Source organism: Arvicanthis niloticus, chromosome 29, assembly GCF_011762505.2.
Source record: "Arvicanthis niloticus isolate mArvNil1 chromosome 29, mArvNil1.pat.X, whole genome shotgun sequence".
Taxonomy (NCBI): Eukaryota; Metazoa; Chordata; class Mammalia; order Rodentia; family Muridae; genus Arvicanthis; species Arvicanthis niloticus.
The window spans coordinates 3,222,485-3,242,566 of NC_133437.1; the positions used below are offsets into that span (position 1 = coordinate 3,222,485).

At 37.0% G+C, this 20,082-nt stretch overlaps 1 protein-coding gene across 9 annotated transcripts in view; it reads left to right on the forward strand.

Moving 5' to 3' along the window:
* Mctp1 (multiple C2 and transmembrane domain containing 1) overlaps window positions 1-20,082 on the forward strand; it is a 550,355-nt gene that overhangs the window by 368,780 nt on the left and 161,493 nt on the right. For 8 of the 9 annotated variants that reach the window (XM_076927041.1, XM_076927044.1, XM_076927043.1 and 5 more), the window contains 5 exons: window positions 4,153-4,255; window positions 5,987-6,089; window positions 6,419-6,520; window positions 6,914-6,988; window positions 8,980-9,099. In XM_076927041.1, the coding sequence (XP_076783156.1) occupies window positions 4,153-4,255; window positions 5,987-6,089; window positions 6,419-6,520; window positions 6,914-6,988; window positions 8,980-9,099 (503 nt within the window). Of the gene's footprint in view, window positions 1-4,152; window positions 4,256-5,986; window positions 6,090-6,418; window positions 6,521-6,913; window positions 6,989-8,979; window positions 9,106-20,082 lie in introns of those variants that run through there. The other variant, XM_076927049.1, reaches the window with a different exon arrangement.

Consider the following 20,082-nt stretch of genomic DNA (forward strand, 5'->3'; position numbering starts at 1 on the left):
TGGAGACATTCCTTATCTCTCTTTGTTGTTGTTGTTGTTGTTGTTATAAAATGGATTTATTTTTTAAAAAATGAAGTAATGGAATATGTACTTTGAAGTCTTTGGCCAATTTAGTTTTATGATAAGGGGTAAAAGACACCCTCGTGTTAATTCACTTGGGAGATTCCTTTTCTTATTAAAATTCCATAGAAAAAGGAATGGATTTTAGCCTTTAACTAGATTATGGACAACTATCCAAGCAAGCTAGTTTAAAGCGTCTCTTTATGAGTTATGTTATTCATTTGTAGGTTTTTAGGTAATAGAGACATCATTAAAAAAGATATGTGAATCAATTTAACAGCATATTCCTGATTATAAATAGTCATGAAGTTCACTTTTGTGATGGTTCTTTACTTTTTAAAAAGCTGGTGGCAAACCTGCCCGATTATCACAGATCATGAGGTCTGCTTCCCTGGGAAAGTGCTGCTTCCTCTTCCTCTTCCTGTCCCATAATTACAAAATTGTGTGCTTCCTTCTCATCGCTCCTCCCGCACTCTTCCTGTACCTTTATTCCAGAGCTTGCCATGCTGCATAATGATTACACATTTACGTGTCTATCATGTCTACTAAACTGTGCATGCCTTGAGAGATCGGCTATGTCTTAATCATACTTATAATTCTGGGGTGAGCAGAGCAGGCACTCAATAAGTAATGAATACTTCAGAAGGCATTCCCAGGTCTCTTTAGAAAATTGTCAACATTGGAAATTGCATGTTCTCAAGGAAGGCAAGATTTTGTGCTGTCACTGTGGCTGAAACAATCAACACCATGTCTACCACACAGCACTGCTGAAATGTCTGTCTCCCATCAGTTCCAAGGTCTTTGGCTTATTACATTTCTAAGGAATGCAATCAATATTTTTGTCACCAAAATACTAGAAGTTAATATTTTGAAAAAGACTATTAGTACTCCATAGGTCTGCCTTGGACTTAGAACAAAAGTGAACAAAAGGTATATAAGAGATTCTATAATCCATACATTAAGATTTTTGGTTAGGAAAGAGAAGTAAAAATACATTTCAACATTGGCTTCTGACTACACTTCTTGCACTTCTAGCCATGTGTTACTGAAGAACAACATGTACTTTGCAAAATATTGTTACATCAGTACTGTATCCCAGAGGCTCCACACTCAGGTACTGCCAGCAAGCAGAGAAATGCTTTACAAGGCATAATAGAATGATAAAAAAGATGAAAAGTGAGTAATTATTATTAGAGAATTGATGATTTGGTTCACCTCTAGTGTTTCTCTGGTTGTTTCTACTAGCTTAAGTGGTAATAATCAAGCCTGAGAAGTTAAGGAGCCGAAAGGCCAGCATTTTAAAGCAGCATTTAGCAAGCCAAATCAGCACACTGCTTGTAACTAGTTCTTTAAAAATAAACCTATAGTGCATGCTTATTCATTCTGAATGGATGGAATTTGGTACTGTACTTTGCTGTTATTGAAACTGATGGTAGTTTGTACTTGCCCTTGAACACACAGCATTAGAAAGGAACTTTCCAAGTCAGTGAAAATTAATAGTGTTCCAACACTTGACATTGCATCAATTTCTTATACTATAAAAAGATACCTAAATACAACCTAGTCAGTCTATACAGTTCTACTTTGGTATATTATTGTTTGGTATCCAACAAGCAATTGGAGTGTTCTTCCTTGGGGAAGACTATTCCTCCCATTCTCAACATTCTTTAGTTGGTTGTAGTTAAACACTCTCTTCTTTCTCCTTTCAGATTCTAGAGATAAAGAGACTAGAAATAAGATTTGTTGATGACTGCTTTTTCTACCCACAATCCCAAATCAAATGTGGCTGAGCTAAACTTGGTGAACTGTTTTCCATCTGCAAGTAATATCACATTCAATATTGTATTAGATATAAAGACATATTAGAGAGTTCAATGCTGACATTGGTAAAATTATGATGCCTCTGTTTTCAAACAACACTCAGAATCCAGTCGCTGTTTAGCACCTGGATCACTGGACTGACTCTCACTGGTCTCCCTGGTGCTCCCATTGCGTGTTCTACCTTATTCTTCAGATAGCATCAGCTCATACCATTCCTCAACTCAAAGCCTCTCCTATAGGAGTGAGTAGCACTTTGTTGAGAGGCCTGCCGCTTTCCTTATCCCTGCCTGCCATCTAGTATACACATTCCCAATCTACTTCCTCAGTCGCTCTGCCTTCCTGGGTGTTGCCAGCAAAGCAGACAGCTGCTTCTCTGCCTTTCAGTATCTACTCCTCTAGGCCAAGCACAGCTCCTCCCTTCGTTGCCTCTTTCATTAACTTGTTTCTATGTCATCTTTCCAGCAAGACATTCTTCAGTACCTTGAGATTTTGTATTTATCACTTGAAACACACTGAATGGAGTCATCTTCTCAATCCAAAATCTATGAGCACGGGGGTTATTCCAATTGTTTTATACATTGCTATTTCTCTAGCAAATACAATACTTATTACAACAAATGAATGAAGATTTGCTAACTGTATGAATCTGTAATCAAAATTACATAAATTGCCCTATGTGTGTAACCTGCTGATGACTAAGATGTGGCATTATTATTGGAGAAAATCTTGCCTAGAAGTTTGCATATAAATATTTCCCAAAAGCCTTTTATGGCTCCCTTTGTACACTGGCATCAGAATTGTGTGAAAGAAAATTGCTGTTAAAGGGCCAAATGAAACTGATTATAATATGTTTTAATGAACAAGATATTCTCAACGCTACCTCTGATGGTGCAGGAGTTGGAGATGAGAGCGGTGGAGGTAAGAGCCAGGATCTACAAACCAGGGCAGCAAAAAACAAAGCATGGAGTCAAGTTTTCACCAGACAATAAAGAAAACCAGTTCTCCATTATTTTCTGAAAAGCATCTTGAAGATGCCAAATTGACAACACTACCATAATGTTAAATTGTGCAATTATGAGACTACTGATTTAACACATATATACTAAATCTTTTTCAGTCTAAAATTGATAAATTAAAGGTGAGTTAAATCTTGTATCTCTCATTTAAGTATCATCCTATGAAAAATAAATATATTCCTGTATAGGAATATACAGCTTCTCTGTCCCTGGTAGCTAATAAATTCTTTCCCATTAAAAATTAATTGAAAAATTTGAATGATATTTAAGCTTCCACAGAAGTGTAAACTACTGTGGTTTCAGTTCACAATGCATTTAAAACAATTGTTCTTTATCATTAAAGTTAATAATATGCACATTAACCTCTCATGTAGTCTAAATCAATACTGTAGTTTAAAAGATATGACCTGTGGCTAGCGTTGTGTAAATATTGATCCCATTTGTCATTTGTATAAGGTATCAAGTGCAGGACTCGCTGCTCTAACACTGTTCACGCCACTCTCAGAGCCACTGACTCTACGACTTGTAAGACAAGACAGAGTATGACAGAAATAACAAGGAAACCCCAAAATGTAACTGTGGAGTGCATGATTTGAGTATGGCACAGCAGAGTTACGAAGAGTGGATAACTTTGAAGTCCTTTATTTCCAGAGAACATTAAGAAAAAGAAGTGTCATTCTTTAACATGAAGATTTCCTGATGATGTCAAGTTCCAAACAGCAAACTTATTCAGCCTCATGGGCCCTAATTTACATTTTTGTGAATCCCATAGATATGTCAGGGGAAAGTCACTGAGCCAGAAGCAGATTAAAGTGGGGTCACTTGGCAAAATAGCTGTTTTTTCACAGTAAACATTTTTCAAAATTCTTTTGATAGGTTATTAATAAATCATGTAAGTTCAAAAGTATGACTTAAAATTAAATTGACTGAATAGTTAAAATGACCATAATAGACCCAAAGAATGCACATAGGGTGGGCACACCACACTTCCTCAAAACAGTTATTGTATTGGTTTTAAAGATCAAAAGTCAAGCTATATACTTTGGTACCAAGTTCTAAAACCCCTATAAATCATAGCAATTGCTAATATCTAGTTACATCTGTGTTTAATGAGATTCCTGTTAACCTGTAAGCTTTATAATTTGTTGTTTATTATAAGCCTTTTGGGGAGGACTGGGATTATAACAGATGTGATCATGCTACCATCAATGCAGGTGGTTTAAATGTTTTTTATATCACTCCAAATCTCTTACAGGTAAAAGTGACCCGTTTTGCGTAGTAGAATTGAACAATGACCGGCTGCTAACACATACTGTGTACAAAAACCTCAATCCTGAGTGGAACAAAGTGTTCACATTGTAAGTAACTATTGTGCTTATTTTAGAATCGCTATGGAAATATTGTTCACCCTGAGACCTGTGTGTGTGTGTGTGTGTGTGTGTGTGTGTGTGTGTGTGTGCGCGCGCGCGCATGCGCATGTACTTTCTCTGCTTCACAACTCAGCACATCTACCCTGCCTTTGCTAATTGTGGATTTTCAAACCCCCTGCCTCTGGAGAATGAAACTTGGGAAAGGGGGACATCCTTTTTTGTTTTCACTAGACTTTATTCCACTGTGCTTTTTATGTGGCCTGACTAAGGTTTTGCTCAATGAATCTGCATACTTCTTCTTCCTTTTATTCTTTCTATTGAAAACCTTCCCAATTGCATTGACACCAAGAAGGACAAAGCTCTATTTGTTCCATCTCTGAAATCAGCAAACAATCCAGTCGGGAACTTGACAGATGCTTAGTATGGGCTTGTTTCATTTCAGCACAATAAGGACATTAACCATTGTCCGAGATCTCAAAACAACCTCTGAGTTAATTTCCCTTTTGTTTTAAAAAGTTTGTAAATCTTTTCCATGGTGTAAGAACTGTGCATGCTGTATTATAGTAGCCTCTTGTCCCCTTTTAAAGTTGAACTGTAGAGAATGGACTCCACAAAAGAAAACTCTCCAAACACAAGTACTTAACAGATTTTCAACATGGTTTTATGTCTTGTACATGAAAAACTGCTAAATTCCTCATTAATTCCTTATAATGTCTCTGCTTAAGAGCCAGTAACTAATCAGCTTCAATTATCTGACCAATTTATTTTTGAGGAATTCCACATTTTTATGAGAGATGAAAGCCCAGGCAGACGGCTGACACTCCTAAGAGAACTAAGCACTGTTTTCTCTAGAACGCATAATTGAATGAATAGGTTTGATTATTATCAAAGCGATTAATTGATTGTTCCCTGATAAAGCTTCTTTGCATGTGTGGTTGTGGTGTTTTAATAATGAATATATTCTTTTTGTTTTCTCTTAATTCATATTTTCTTGGTAAACAGTTTGATCAAAAAATAAATGCTGCCAACAATTGACACTTATTTTTCTTGAAACAAAATGTGAAGAACCCACATAGTCTTTGATTATCATTGTTATCTTTGGCATTTACTGGAATAGTACTTCATTTTTAAATCCAAGGATAGTATTATACTTATGAATGCTACGTTTTCTCTATTCTGTTTTCTGTGTTTTGCTATGAAACTAATAGAAACTTAGTAAGTATATTAGTGAGAACTTTAAAAACATAGACATGTCATATTATTATAAAAATAATAATAGCTCAAAAATCTATTGTGATTCCCCCTGATATCAAACCTTGTAATGTTTTATGTAAGAGCTATGATATTGCATGATTTACTGCTGTAATGAGAAGAGACAAAAAAGCCTAAAGATTGCCAGGGCTACTTAACAATTTTTTTCTTGTAATTTATTATTTGCATATCCAGATCAAAAATGATAAGTCATTAGGAATATAACTGAGACTTACAATAGTCTTCAAAGTTCCAGATGATATGACCCTTGGCGTTGTCATCTTAGATGTATTATGGGAAATTTTATCAGCTTCTACTTTGCCTGAGACATGTCTGATTTTATGCAAGTAATACACATAAAAATAAAGATACAGAAAACAACTGGTACTATTTCAAATTTCAAAAAGATCTAGCTTTGCTTCATACTAATGAAGTCTCCTTTTTTCCTTGGGTGTGTTTATTATGCAGCAACGTTAAAGACATCCATTCAGTTCTTGAAGTGACAGTTTATGATGAAGATCGTGATCGCAGCGCCGACTTTCTGGGCAGAGTCGCCATACCATTGCTGTCTGTAAGTTTTATTCACCTGGTACAGTCTTCTGTGTTGCTTTTGCTCAAGGGGGGAAAAAAAAACTCAGCTCTATGTCTGTCATTTCTCAACCAAGGTCTGTAATAAGAACACTAAAAATTTTAACATACTCAATGCACGGCCATGTTGAATCCCATGATAGTTAATTTTTCTTGACAGACTTGATCCTGGTAATGAACAGGTACTTGTCAGAATTGCCACAGTTGTTTTGGGTTCTCTGTCAGTTTCAGCAGCTGGGGGTCAAAGGTCACTGGGGGAGTGTATTCAGTGGAGACCACGAGACAGACGGCTGTCATGTCCTTTTCCCGCAGATTCAAAATGGTGAACAGAAAGCCTACGTCTTGAAAAACAAGCAGCTGACAGGGCCAACAAAGGGGGTCATCTATCTTGAAATAGATGTGATTTTTAATGCTGTAAGTCTTAACTTTGGCTTTTTTGTACTGCTAAAGAGTTCAGTTTCATGAAAGCTTTTGTTCCTGATTTGTAGAGAATTTCTGTCATTCCTCATTTTCTCTAAACCTTGATGTATCCTGGAGAATATGCTTCTGGCACTGCCTGGCACACCCACACTTTCTGTTACAGTGGGACCTGCTGCTGCTGCTGCTGCCGCCGAGTGCTTGGCTGCTGCTTGCCTGCCTGCTTGAGAGAGGGACGCGCATGCATATGCAACTGTATACATTTATATTTTATGAGCACAGCAGCCAGGACTTTGAAACTTTAGAAATTATTGCAAATTGAACTGAGCGCAAAACTTGTAAACAGTTGTAATATATGAACCCATAACAGATACATGTGTTGATGCATAGGTGAAAGCCAGCTTACGAACATTAATTCCCAAAGAACGGAAGTACATTGAAGAGGAAAACAGACTCTCTAAACAGGTAAAAACCAAAGAAAAACCAATCCCTCTGGGAAGAACTGATTGTATATCTGTAAAACATCTAAGTAAATTCAAATAAACCTTGGACATCTGGAGTGGGGGATGTCCATGGAAATTTTCATTATCTACACAGTGAAAATGGCTTTTTAAAAATTATTATTATTCTTTCTTTTTCTCTCTTCTTTTCTTAAAAAGATCAAGCAAGGGCAAAACCAAAATAATACATTAACTGGGGGTGGTGAGAAAGGAAAAGGGATACGGTAAGTCCAGCATCTGATGGACATGTTCTTATACATTAGCCAGGGAATGGTCATTTGGCACATAAAGTACGATTTGATTGTCATGGAGTGTGTGACTGAGACCACCACAGCCTGAGGTTCAGATATGCACACAGACCACCCACAGGTATGATGCAGGTGTGCAGAGTGAATAAAGCGCTTCCCTCTGATTCAGTGAGGGGCCATCTTTTAATTAGATTTTAACAACAATCAGCTAGAAGTGAAGTTTCACTGACATTTTCTACTAATAGAAAAACTCAGGAACTCTCATATTTCTTTTATGAAGCTGTTATAATGTAAGCTTTGCTATTTATCAATAGTAACTTTAAATTTACTTTAGTATCTAGTTAAAAAAAAAAAAGTGATACCTACCCCCTTTAAAAAAATGTTTAATACACTTTACAGAGCTAAAATTAAAAGTGCTTATTATGGCTATAACGTTACTAATCTTACATTTACTATGAAATAGTGGGTAATTTTCCGTTCCACCAGAAACTTTCAAGTATTTTTATTTTTAATCAAATGAATTTGCCACAAAATGAGACTTTTGGTGTTAAACAATGTGTGTTACAAATGTAATGTCTATATAAATGTAAAACAACATTATATTTCTCCATATTTATAGACAACGATAATAAAAATTGTTCCTTAGAAAAGTACTAGAATCCGAGAAGGAAAATCCACAAGCCAATTCTGCCTGAGCAGGATTTCAGTTTTATAAATGTGCTATAACTGCCTTGCACATGCGTGCATGTATTTTTACACATATATTTTACACTTGTGTGAAAATATATTGTCATTTGACCTCAGTTAATTTTACATGGCTGTTTCCTTAAAATAACAGATTGATACTGAAATGTATTTAGGATAGGAATATATTAATTTGCAGATGCAGGATTAGTTTAATTGTCTGTTTTTGTATGTAATTTTATGAAACCATTATCAAGTTTGTGAACATTCGTTTTACTGTTGAAGTCAGACTATAGATTCTGTTGTTTTAAATTTCATCAGTCATTATACACACTTTTTCTAACAAGAGATTTTTCCAACATACTTGGTTACTATAAAAGTTTTCTAAGTCTAAAATCATAGAAAAATAATGAAAAAAATGTAGGGTGTATTTAATGTGTAGGGAGGGCTGATTCTCAGACAGGAGCAATCCTGCTAAATGGAAAAAAAAAAACCCAAACCTTTTAAAATCATGGTGTTTTCTGTAATAAGCAGCATAAGCAAGCATTTCCTGACAATTAAACCAAAATATTCTAAGGTAGCCAATTCACTTTAAACCATTCTGGAATATAAATGTTTAGCTGATCTTAAAACAAAGAGTTCAAAAATGAATGAGGATCTGCATTTTGGAATGGGGAAAAGGGATAAAACCTGAAATGTAAGTAAGTAGAATATTCAATAAAAAAATTTTCATTTTGCAAATAGAAGATTTTTTGTCTCATGAGCAAACATACCAGCTTATTTGAAAACACCATTTTTCAATATATATTTAGCTACAAAATTTTGTTTCCCCTTTTAGTTCTTTGCTCACTTTCTATTGACACTTCGTTTTCTTTAACTGGTGAGCCAAATAGCTTGGTAGGTCTCTGTGACCTTATTTCCTTTCTGGATCCTTTCTAAATGACCGTGAGCTTGAAGAACCATACAGTATATTTGATCATTTTCCATCTTATAAATTCTAATATTCTTTTCATTTTCTTTACAGCTGCTTCTAAGAAACTTTATCAGAACAAAACGTTGTGTCATGGTGCTTGTAAACGCTGCATACTACGTTAATAGTTGCTTTGATTGGGATTCACCCCCAAGGAGTCTTGCTGCTTTTGTGGTATGATCACACTGTATTACTTGTCCATTGTTATTCATCAGATTCAGTAATCTTAGCTCCAAGTCTCTGTGGCTATAGTAACAGTTATGTTGATAGAGCCATTTAAAAACTCCTATTTTGAGAATTGACTGGACAGATTTGCTGTGGGCAGGAACCTGATGGATTGTTCAAGGTCTGAATCCAAGAATATATTCCTCAGATTTCCGGAACACAAGACATCTCAGCCAAACTATAATTTTCTCTGACACTTATAAAGTAAAATGTTGCATATTGTACAATTCTAGATCCCAATAGGAAAGCCAAAAAAAAGTTCTCTGTGTAAAATAATGATAGTGGGAACAGCCTTGACCATCCTCATCGTGGCATTATTCATTCTGTAAGTATTTTGTCAAAATAGGACCATCTCTGATGGCGGAATGCTGGCTGCTAAGACTTTACTATGTGAGTCAAGCTGAAATAGATGTGACCTACTTAAGAGAAGTTTCTTGGTTTCTAGTTTTTAAAAGGTCATAGTGATAATGTAATCGACACAAATAGTCTCCTTACAAGGTTCATCCCATACCCTTTTACACCGATTATTTTATAAGAACTGATGGCAAGACCAGCTGGCAGTGGCAGAAAAATCTAAAAAGACTTCTTGCTCTCAGGCTGGCCAGGACCGTCATGCTGTTGTTGCTTGTTCAGTGAAGTCCATCTTCTGAAATTTTTTTATTTTATTTTGTGATTGGTAGGAAATACGCACCTTATGCTTCCTTTAGCTGCCAGTTTTGTAAAATGTGACATGAGTATGTAATTAGAAGGCCGTAATTAGAGGAACAACCAAATTTTTGGTGTTGCCATTCAAATGAATGTGTGCTTTCAGTTCTTAAGCTCTGTCTCCTCAGCCCCGGCATGGAACTTTCATTAATGGCAGGAACAAAGACTGCATATGTCCCTTTGTGCTATAAGTTACCAGGAAGTTAGCAGCCTGCTTCCCATAGACACTTTATCTCCTGAAAGAAAGTGACTGCCATCACCATTGTTTAAAAAAAACAAAAACAAAACTTTTCTCTGTATTTTTTTTAATACTGCTCACATAATAGACATATTGGGGTGTTCTAATTGTCCATTAGCACAGAGGCATTATGATTTTAAGTAAAATGATAGAGAATTTCTACATATACTTTAAATCATTACTTTCGGGTTCTACGATGCCTTATAATAACAATAAAACTTTATTGAAAATGTCTGCTGCTATTTTCAATTGACGATCTTTAACTCCACCCTCCATGGCTGTTTGTGAAATTTAAAATCATGGAAATGTATACAATTACACAATGTACTCAGGAGCATGTGGATTGTTCTTTGCAGCATGTTTTCTGAGTCTTCATAAACTTTTTCTAGATTCCAAAGGTCACTTGTAAAATTAATTCAAGATGGTAGTGCTTTTTCACAATCTTGTTTTGCTTCTTAAAAGAGAAGTCACTAAAACTCTGAGAAACAGGCACCTGCATGTAACCTTACTCCCAGTGATCACACCGGAAGGAAAGAACACAGTGCAGAAAGGGCAGTGTCTGCCTTGGCCAATAACCGGTTTGTAACAGATTCAGTCCTAGAAAACACAAGCCAAATGCAGGAGGTTTGCCCAGAAAACACAGTAGGATAATAAAGGCAGGAAACAAACTAACGCCGAAAATGAGGCATGAAAGCACGTGACAGAATGTAAAGAAACAATATTAACCATTTTATCGGGAAAAAAAAGTAATTATACTTTATTGAATGTGATTGAAGTAATGAATCAGGAAACCACACTTCCTTTGTGTAGACTCCAACTGGGCAACATCAGGGATGAGAACGGGCTGCCTTCGTGGACCCTCCTGTCACCTGAAGGCTGCTGGGAAGCAGTTAGTGAGCTTCCAGAATAAATGGCCAGCTAAAACTTTTCAGTGAGGCTGCCAACCTGAACATTTTTCTTATGTGGAAAAACAAACCAAATAAATTAGGGGTTGCTATAATAAATCTGATTATTAAATCATGATAAGAACATGTTAATACCATCAAAGCAATTTCTCTATAATTTCTTTAAGAACCCAAAACTGTGTTATCAATTACTTCTCTTACCAATAATCTACTTAAGCATAGATTGAACTGTGATATAAAAAAATTCAAATGAATAAAAATTAGTATTTATCAGGTACTCCTTATGTGCCAAGGAATTTTTGTTTATATATAATACATAAAAATACTCTTTCACTAAGAATTTAATGTTTTCAACAACTCCATAATGTAGAGTCTATCATTCTCCTAGTATGTAGATGAAGAAACTGAGGCACATAAAAGTGCCTTGCCTTATGCAGCATGGTAGATATTCTTTTCTATAAAAGACTTTAGAATGTATATCTTTTAATGGTAACATAATTCAGAAAAATACCTTGTGAAAGATTTTTAGCCATATTATAGAGAGTAAATTGAGGTATTTAAAAACAAGATGTTTCAAAGTTGCCATTGCATAAGCAGAGACTTATTAGGACAATTGATTGAAAAGAACTGATTCCCATGAGATGAGCAGAAGCAGGCCCATTGTTACAGATACATCGTTCCCATCATGCCCTGTTGAAAGCGCGTGGCTCTATTGTTATAATTTTGGTTCCATTTGGCCCAATTTTTCCTAACTGCCACTGCCTTGTGGAGGGCATGGGTTTGTATCATTAAGTAGCTTAGTTTAGGCCCAAATCAGAAAGCTTTTTAATGTTTAAATAATTTTTTTCTATTACATTTTGGTCTTTTCTTCTAACTCAATTCACCAATAAACAAACAAACAAACAAACACAAACAACAGCAGAACAGTGATGTCGAATGGAAGAAAACAATCATATTTTGCATCTCAGTGTCAATGAACGTGCAAACGCAGGCCACAGCCACAGCCCCCAGCACTGCCTCTGTTGCTGCTGTTGCAGGCAACAGAGATGAAATCAGTGGGGAAAGGATAGCAAAAGGAAAGCACACAGGCTTCTGGGAAAAGCCTTGTTTCTGAGCGCTCTAACTTAGGGTTTTAAATTTTCTGGTGAATATTATTTTTCTAAGACAGCACTGTTATGTATGGTGCTTAAACTTAGGAATCAGCTATAGCAGACCTAGAAATGTCACGTAAGTTGAACTAATTTTCAACAGGCTCTTGACCAGACATTTGTGTTCTTGTAGAAGTCAGTGAGTGCAAAAAGGAAAAAAAAAAAAAGAAAGGAGAGAGAGAGGGAGGGAGGGAAGGATGGAGGGAGGGAGGGAGGTTGAAAAAGAGAGAATATATTCGTTCCTTTCAGTACTGTCATTTCTCACTGTAATGAGCACAAAAATAATTGGAAAACTGAGCTATCAGTAAAAGGACACACTTCAGTGTGCGTCAGAGAATTATTTTACAGGACAAACTTTCATCTTTAAATGTGATTGTAGATAATTTGTGGTACCATCTGTCCATTTGGAATTGTTTTAGCCTTTTCTGTCATTATAGAGTAAGTGCGGCTGTGTTTAACATTAACATTTGATATTTTACACATTTAATTTCTGTTCGGCTGTGTGGTCCCTGGGGAATGAACCCCTGGTGCTCCACGAGAGAGACAAAGTATTGATCAGTTAACATTTCAGCTACATTTATGTATGTCGCAAAATTAATGAAAATGCCAGACAAAAAATGTCAGAGTGCACAAAAAGGTAGAATTTAAATTTGCGACTTTAATGAAAAGTCTTAAGATGTGCATTATCAAAAATGTCCTCTTGCCTTTAAAGAACAATTTCACACAGAATAAGTAACGGGAAAGATATATATTACTTAGAGGAACAACGAGCATGAATTATGACAAGATATCAGCTTCTCATAGCATACTACAAAATGGTGTGTTTGAATGTATAACCATTGGCCATAAAATACCTTTGTTTCTGCTCATATCTGAGGAGCTACTAGCTTTGACTCTCTCTCCTGACCAACTCCAGCAGGCTTTCTCATAAGACTCTGGATTCTGGCCCTAGGTTTTTCTGCTCCTGCCCCTTCTTCTTCTTCTTCTTCTTCTTCTTCTTCTTCTTCTTCTTCTTCTTCTTCTTCTTCTTCTTCTTCTTCTTCTTCTTCTTCTTCTTTCTCCTCCTCCTCCTCCTCCTCCTCCTCCTCCTCCTCCTCCTCCTCCTCCTCCTCCTCCTTCTTCTTCTCTCTCTCTCTCTCTCTCTCTCTCTCTCTCTCTCTCTCTCTCTCTCTCTCTGTGTGTGTGTGTAAATAGAATTCTATATATACTAACTCATCAAAGACTCTGGATCATTGTTCACCCCTTTCTGGCATCTGTAAATGCTCGCTCCCTTTTGCTTTGGGACAGTTTGTGTTCCATCTTCAGTCAATATGTTTTTGTAAAGGAAGACATGGGACCCCAGGTTTCCTTAGAAACCCTGGGCCATTGTAGAAATAGAGAGAACAAACGGGGATGATACATGCATAGAAATGAATAAACCACAAGATAAGAAGAGGACCTGACCTTGTCCTCATTGTCCTGAAGACAAGAGGCCATCAGCAAGCTTAGCTACATGCTTCCTGTAGAGAAAGTCTGTGAATATTCAACAACTTAATTTTTTTTCTAACAATTATTACAAGCTATAAAAGCTTTAGAAGTGGCCTTCATGGTTAAGGACTGAGAAGGCCACATTAGTCAACAGGAAATACAGATGTGAAAAGACAGGCACCATGCATCACTTGAAGTCCAAGTCTTAGCATACACAGGAGAGGATGCAGAATCACTCACTGAATCTGGGGAAAAGCGCCTCACACTTACAGCTGAAATTCCATTTGATGAATATAACAGACATCAGTCATACCACACCAACAAAATTATGGAAATTTTCTATTTATTTTTATAGAAGTACTTTTGTTACTACAATTATTTCGTTAGAACCAGAGGAAAAAAAGAACTGTTTCAGGCACACATTTTGTTACTTTCCCCACAAAGAAGCCCTGAAAAGCAAAGAAAGAAGCGTCACTGAATATAATACACTGCTGCTGCTGCTGGTGTGTGTGTGTGTGTGGGTGGGTGTGGGTGTGTGTGTCTGTGTGTGTGCTCATGAACACAGTCGGTGCTGCTGCTGTGGTGTGTGTGTGTGTGTGTGTGTATGCATGTGCTCATGAACACAGTCGGTGCTGCTGCTGTGTGGTGTGTCTGTGTGTGTGTCTGTGTGTGTGCTCATGAACACAGTTGGTGCTGTGTGTGTGTGTGTGTGTGTGTGTGTGTGTGTGTGTGTGTGCATGTGCTCATGAACACAGTCGGTGCTGCTGCTGTGGTGTGTGTGTGTGTGTGTGTGTGCTCATGAACACAGTCCGTGCTGCTGCTATGTGTATATATGTGTGTGTTTGTGCTCATGAACACAGTTGGTGCTGCTGCTGTGTGTTGTGTGTGTGTATGTGCTCATGAACACAGTTGGTGCTGCTGTCTGTGTGCTCATAAAGTTTTTGTAAATTATATATCTAATTTTTTAAGTTGTTTCACTCACCATTCATAGCACATGTTTCTCCTGCAGTAAATTTATACAATTTAGAAAACAATACCTATAATTTATATAAATTTTAAATTATGTTAAACTTTTTTTCACTAATGTGTGAAGGAAAACACTTGCCTAGAACGTCATTGATTTAGGGAATTACATCCCTCTAAAGCTGCTTGCATTTTCTTTTACAGAGTCAAAAATGTTGACAGTAAGAAATTTCTAACAGGCTGAAAGCAAAATTCATATTGAAAATTGATATTCAAAATATTTATCCCCACCTTCCCCCCAACCTTATCTCAACTCCTGGCAAGAATTCTTCCTCAGTTATCACCCTTGGTCATACAAAAAGTTACAAGTTAAGTTTTCCTTCACAAACATTGTGTGTAAATTTTTACAGTTGCAAGAACATCCTGGAAAAGCAATCATTTAGAATATGTAGTTTCAGGATTAATCACCATTAGCTAAAGCCAAGCCTAAGTCTTAAGAAGCTAGGAAACCAATAATAAGGGAACAGCGCCCATCCTCTGATACTGTCTGAGGAAGCAGACCCATCCACATGCAGTCACTGACCCTTTGTTTTGGAGTGTTATATATAATATGTAACCCAGCATTTGGTCAGATCCATGCTTCCTTCTTTTTGAATGGGGCTTGTGCCTTTTCATCACTTAAATCTTGGGTCTGTTGTGCTTTGAAAAGTGTATTCCTCCTACTTTTAGTTTTATGTGTACAACAGCAGGAACTGAATTGTAAAGGCAGATTATCCACAGGCTTTTGGTGATGTCAGCTCTGCCTCCTTTATCCTACAAGGTGAAGAGTGCCCTGCTGTCATCTCAGAAAGCCTTATTTTGTGGGTAAGAATAGTAAAACCATGTCACCTTTGCCAAAGTATACACTGACGTTCTGTAACATAAGTAAACATTAACTACAAAGTTCCAGCAGAAGCAAGTACAAGAGTTCTCCTTCGCAGAGCTTCACGGCTGGGCTGGTGGAGCACACATGCCAAAGCTCACTCTCCCAGGGTGCTTTGCTTTCCTGTTTGGGTATTGTCCCACTTCACCCTGTATTAATTATGAGATCCTTTAAAACTACTTAGTTTACAACTGTGCTGACTACCAATCGTAAAATATTTTAAATAATGAATAAGGAATGTTTGTTTCTCTCCAGATTCCTAAATCAACATTTTTTTCCTCTAAAAATTTCTGCACACTGTCAAGCTAAGTTAAATTGAGGGACACATTTGCTGAGGAGATCAGCAGTCCATTTACATTACAATCCATTATTACTTAATATATTTTCCAAAGAAAAATATTGAAAATAATGAACTAATTACATGAGTTAGTTCACTTGATAAAGCAACAGTAATACCTCTTCCACGTGGTGGTAAATCACAGCAGAGAAAGACTCTAATTCACTTTAGTCAGGAAGTTAACCCTCCCTGTGGTTCCACACCCTTTTACATAAAGCAAACATTAGCAAATTAAAGTTCAATTCCTTCTCCAACTTCTCTGACTCCTTGGGAGGGCATGTGGAAGAATTTTGGGAACATCATTTACTAAGTAAAAACCGAGCATACAGTGTGGCAGATGAACTTGTTCTTACTTTGTTGTCGCTGCTTTTGCCATCATTTGACCACCTTTGAACATAATAATAAGAGCCAGGCCGCCTTTGCCACAGTAAGAGCTGTGGGTTGAGCCTGTATTGCATCAGCAGCTGCTATTGTGATCACAGGCCCTCCAATCAGCAAGAGGTCACATAGAGATCATAGAGAGGAAAGGTGTTCACAGCTGCCATCAGCATCTCTAAGAGAAATGCAGAGAAAATCAGAGGAGAATGAAGAGGGTGACACAGGAAGTATATCAAATCTTATATTGATATTTGGATTAAAATGGAAGTCCGCCCTTATTTCAAGGGAAAGAGTGGCAAAACTCAGCTTTTATTTGGTCTTGGGTGTTTTACTTTTTTTCATATCATCTTAAAGAGATTAAACAAGAGAAATTAAAGGTAAACATCAATTTGTCAGAATTTAGAAATAGTTTTAACATCTAAGGTTGTTCTGGCCCTATCAAGAGCAGATGAGATGTCCCAACAAGGGCTTAGGGAGCTTAACTTCTGTGGCACCCAGGGTCAATACTCATGGTCTTCTCAGTCCTCCTTAACTGTGGTTATGTTTTGGTGTTGATGATAAAGCCACACTTGCACTTCCATACTTTATATATGATGCAAACCAGCCTGGAGACGGCATTTGTGTCACCTACACTAAATAACTGACTACATTAGAGTTCATTTTACAGAAAGATTTGTTTCATTTTGAAAAATGTGTTCATGCCCCATACAAACTCACACAGGATTCTCTTCCACATCCCAGCTCTCTTCACCCTTTACTAAGTCCATCAACAGGAGAAGTCTATCAATACTCATTGTATTTCTTAGTTGTTCTTTATGTGTTTGTTTGTTTGTGTTTTTGAGATAAGAGCTTTCATTGAACCTGGGGCTCGCCTATTGGCTGAAGTGGTGGGTCAGAAAGCTCCGATGATCTACCTTCTCCAGCCACCTCAGCATTGGAATTACAGATGTTCTTTGCATCCTAATTTCTCTATGATCTCAGGTTCTCACGCTTCTATGGCACATTGACTGACCTGAGCCCTCTGTATTCTCAAGTGATTTTAAAAGCAGATTTTATGAAGTTATCCTGTGGAAAGGTGGGGGGAAAGGTGAAGGAAAAGGAAAATCATTTAAAAATAGTTATGATAGTCTTCTCTGGCCTATTCTTTATGGCAAATGTGTTCACCATTAAACTAAAATCCCATCATAGCAATTTCTCAACAATATGTATTTTTGATTCCATGCCACTAAACACAAATCATACTATATTTTCTATAGTTAGTGTACTTACTATATAGCTCCTTCAAGGAAACCAGTGAGTCTGAAGTGTTTGGGGCAGGAATGTTTCATGTAGTTGTGCTATAAAATGCTGGCAGATTTAACAATTTCTCATAGTAGGAGAGAGCTTTGGAATACAGGTTATTAGGAATAAATGTAATCCACTAATTATCTAGAAATTAGTGCAGCAAAAGTCCATCAAAGAATGATTTATTTTGAAGTTATAGTAGTAAAGTAATAGCTGATTCTCGGGAAAAACTGTTCAATTCATGTGGCCACAGTTTCATTTCCTAGGTAGGCAGCAATATTTAGAGTCTTAGATTAGTACATACCTTGCTTACACCTTTTATCGAGAGTTTAGTTCTTCCACTACAAAGACTTACAATGTACTTCCACCAGGAAGCTTGTATTTAGAGTATTTCTAATCTACTAACTGGTTTTATACTATTTCTCCAATCTTTCAAATACACAGATCATAAGCATCCCAGATCTTAGCTGGTATGTAGTTAAATGCCTTAATGTACGCTTCCTAAATCCAAACAGAAAAATGTGTTCTGTGAGATAGGTTCTTGAACCTTGGAACATGTTTCTCCATTGTGGCACAGTAGTAAGCAAGTTTACTGATCCCTTCGAAGAATGGAGGCACCACATGGAGAAAGTAGAGACTCAGATCTCTATGCAGAAGGTGCCAGGAACACATCCACTCTGATCCCATCCTCAGAATAGTAGGCTTCATCATGGCAAGGGCAAGGGGCTTTCAAATGTAAAGAGTAGATGGGCTGTCAACAAAGTAATGAAACCACTGAATGTTCCATATGGCAGGGGACTTGGAGATGATTTTACAGTGCAGAAGCTGACCATGCAAAGAGGCAAATCAGCAATGTCAAAGCTCCTCACTGATAGTATTGATAGTTTCAAAGACAGCAGCAATAAAAAGATGGAAAGTGAAGTTTACAAGTGAAATTGTCCTTGATTAAGGACAAACTGGTGTTTGGCATTGGCCTCTGGAAGTCTTGGGGTATAAAATTGGACCCCAGACTTTGGCATTTGCAGTAAAGGAATGCATCGGGTGAAAGGAAATTGTGTACTTGTTGTAGTAAATGAGCACTCAATGTAAGTCATGTGCGAACTCCACACTTCGGTGAACTTTCTAATTAATTGAGCTTGCACGACACTAGGAGTAGAGGTGTAAATGCAATAACAAACAACCCTGAGCGTTCACTTGTGTTTCAGGCACAGTGGAGACAAGAAGTATTATTATTTTGTCTCTAAGAAGGAAGGAAGGGAGGGAGTGAGGGAGGAAGAGAGGGAAGAAGAGAGAGAGAAAGAGAGGGAGAGAGAGAGACTTGCTGAACTTTATTTCACTTGTTTCAAGTATAAAATGTCTTTGAATTGAGTACATAGCTCAAAGTACCCAGACAAACCTTGACATAATGGTGGTTAAATAAAACTTTCCGTGGCTTAACTTTACATTAGACTTAATAAATTCTAGGAAAAAGCTATGTGTACTTTAATCCCTTGAATAATCAATTACTCTAGAGACCAACTTTGTGATCCGTGTTTGCCCAGCATGTACAAGGTCCTGGTACTGAATTAACAACAATAAAAGTGGACACTTCTTGTATTACCGTCTTTCCAAATTTTCTTTGAATTATATTAATTTTTCCACATAACATTAAACAGTATAATGTAATATTATGTTTTCCTTATGAATTAGTGGCAGAACTGAAATACAATTCTGGGTACATTTTTAAGATCTATGGTATAGAGTGTGTGAAGCAGTGTTTGTTATAAACTTGGTGTGCTAAGTTATTGGAGTTACTGAAGTGAATACAGCTAAATTAAAGCTTTGAAGTTCTTAAGTAGAGAGGCCCATGGATAAATTAGACTGGACTACCTTTCATAGGCACAACACAGGGTTTTGTTTCTGAGGCCTATAGTATTACAAATTTGTATCACTATGGAAAAGTAATTAAAAATATGGGAATGTTTTCTACACTGGCCATAAAAATAGGGACGATTCACAAGGAAAAGCATCCCACCATGTGTGTCCATGGCTTGGCTTGTCCTACAAAACAGTATCAGTGGCAAAGTTAAGAATATCTGACTCTTATTTATAATTGACAAGGCAGTGCAGTCTAAATTTAAGTAATGAGGAAATAAAATATATTGTAAACTGAAAATGTCATTTATCAGTGTTTTAATCCACTACCAGACATAGCAACAAGCCATAAATCCAGTCTTTTCTGTTCAAGGTGCATTTCAGTCACCATTAAAAGGCTTCTCATTTTTAGGCACACACAATAAAGCTATGTGGAGGGCTGGCTCAGGTGACTTCAGTGACAAACTTGAAGTTACAGCTGTAACAGCGTAAGAGGAAGACCATCAGATCAGATGAACTGAGAAAGAGTCGGTGCAGCCAGCATCACAGGAGGAGGGGGGCATCTCTCTTCTTTGTCTTAACAATCAAAAAACAGTATTTCCTCTTTTTTTTCTCTGACTTCTCTTTTCGTAGAGGGCAGAGATGTTAATTGAGTACATGCAGTTCTCCTAAACTGCATGTAAAAGAATAAGTTCAGGTAGAGGGTAGTAAGATTTCCGTGTCTCTCTGTC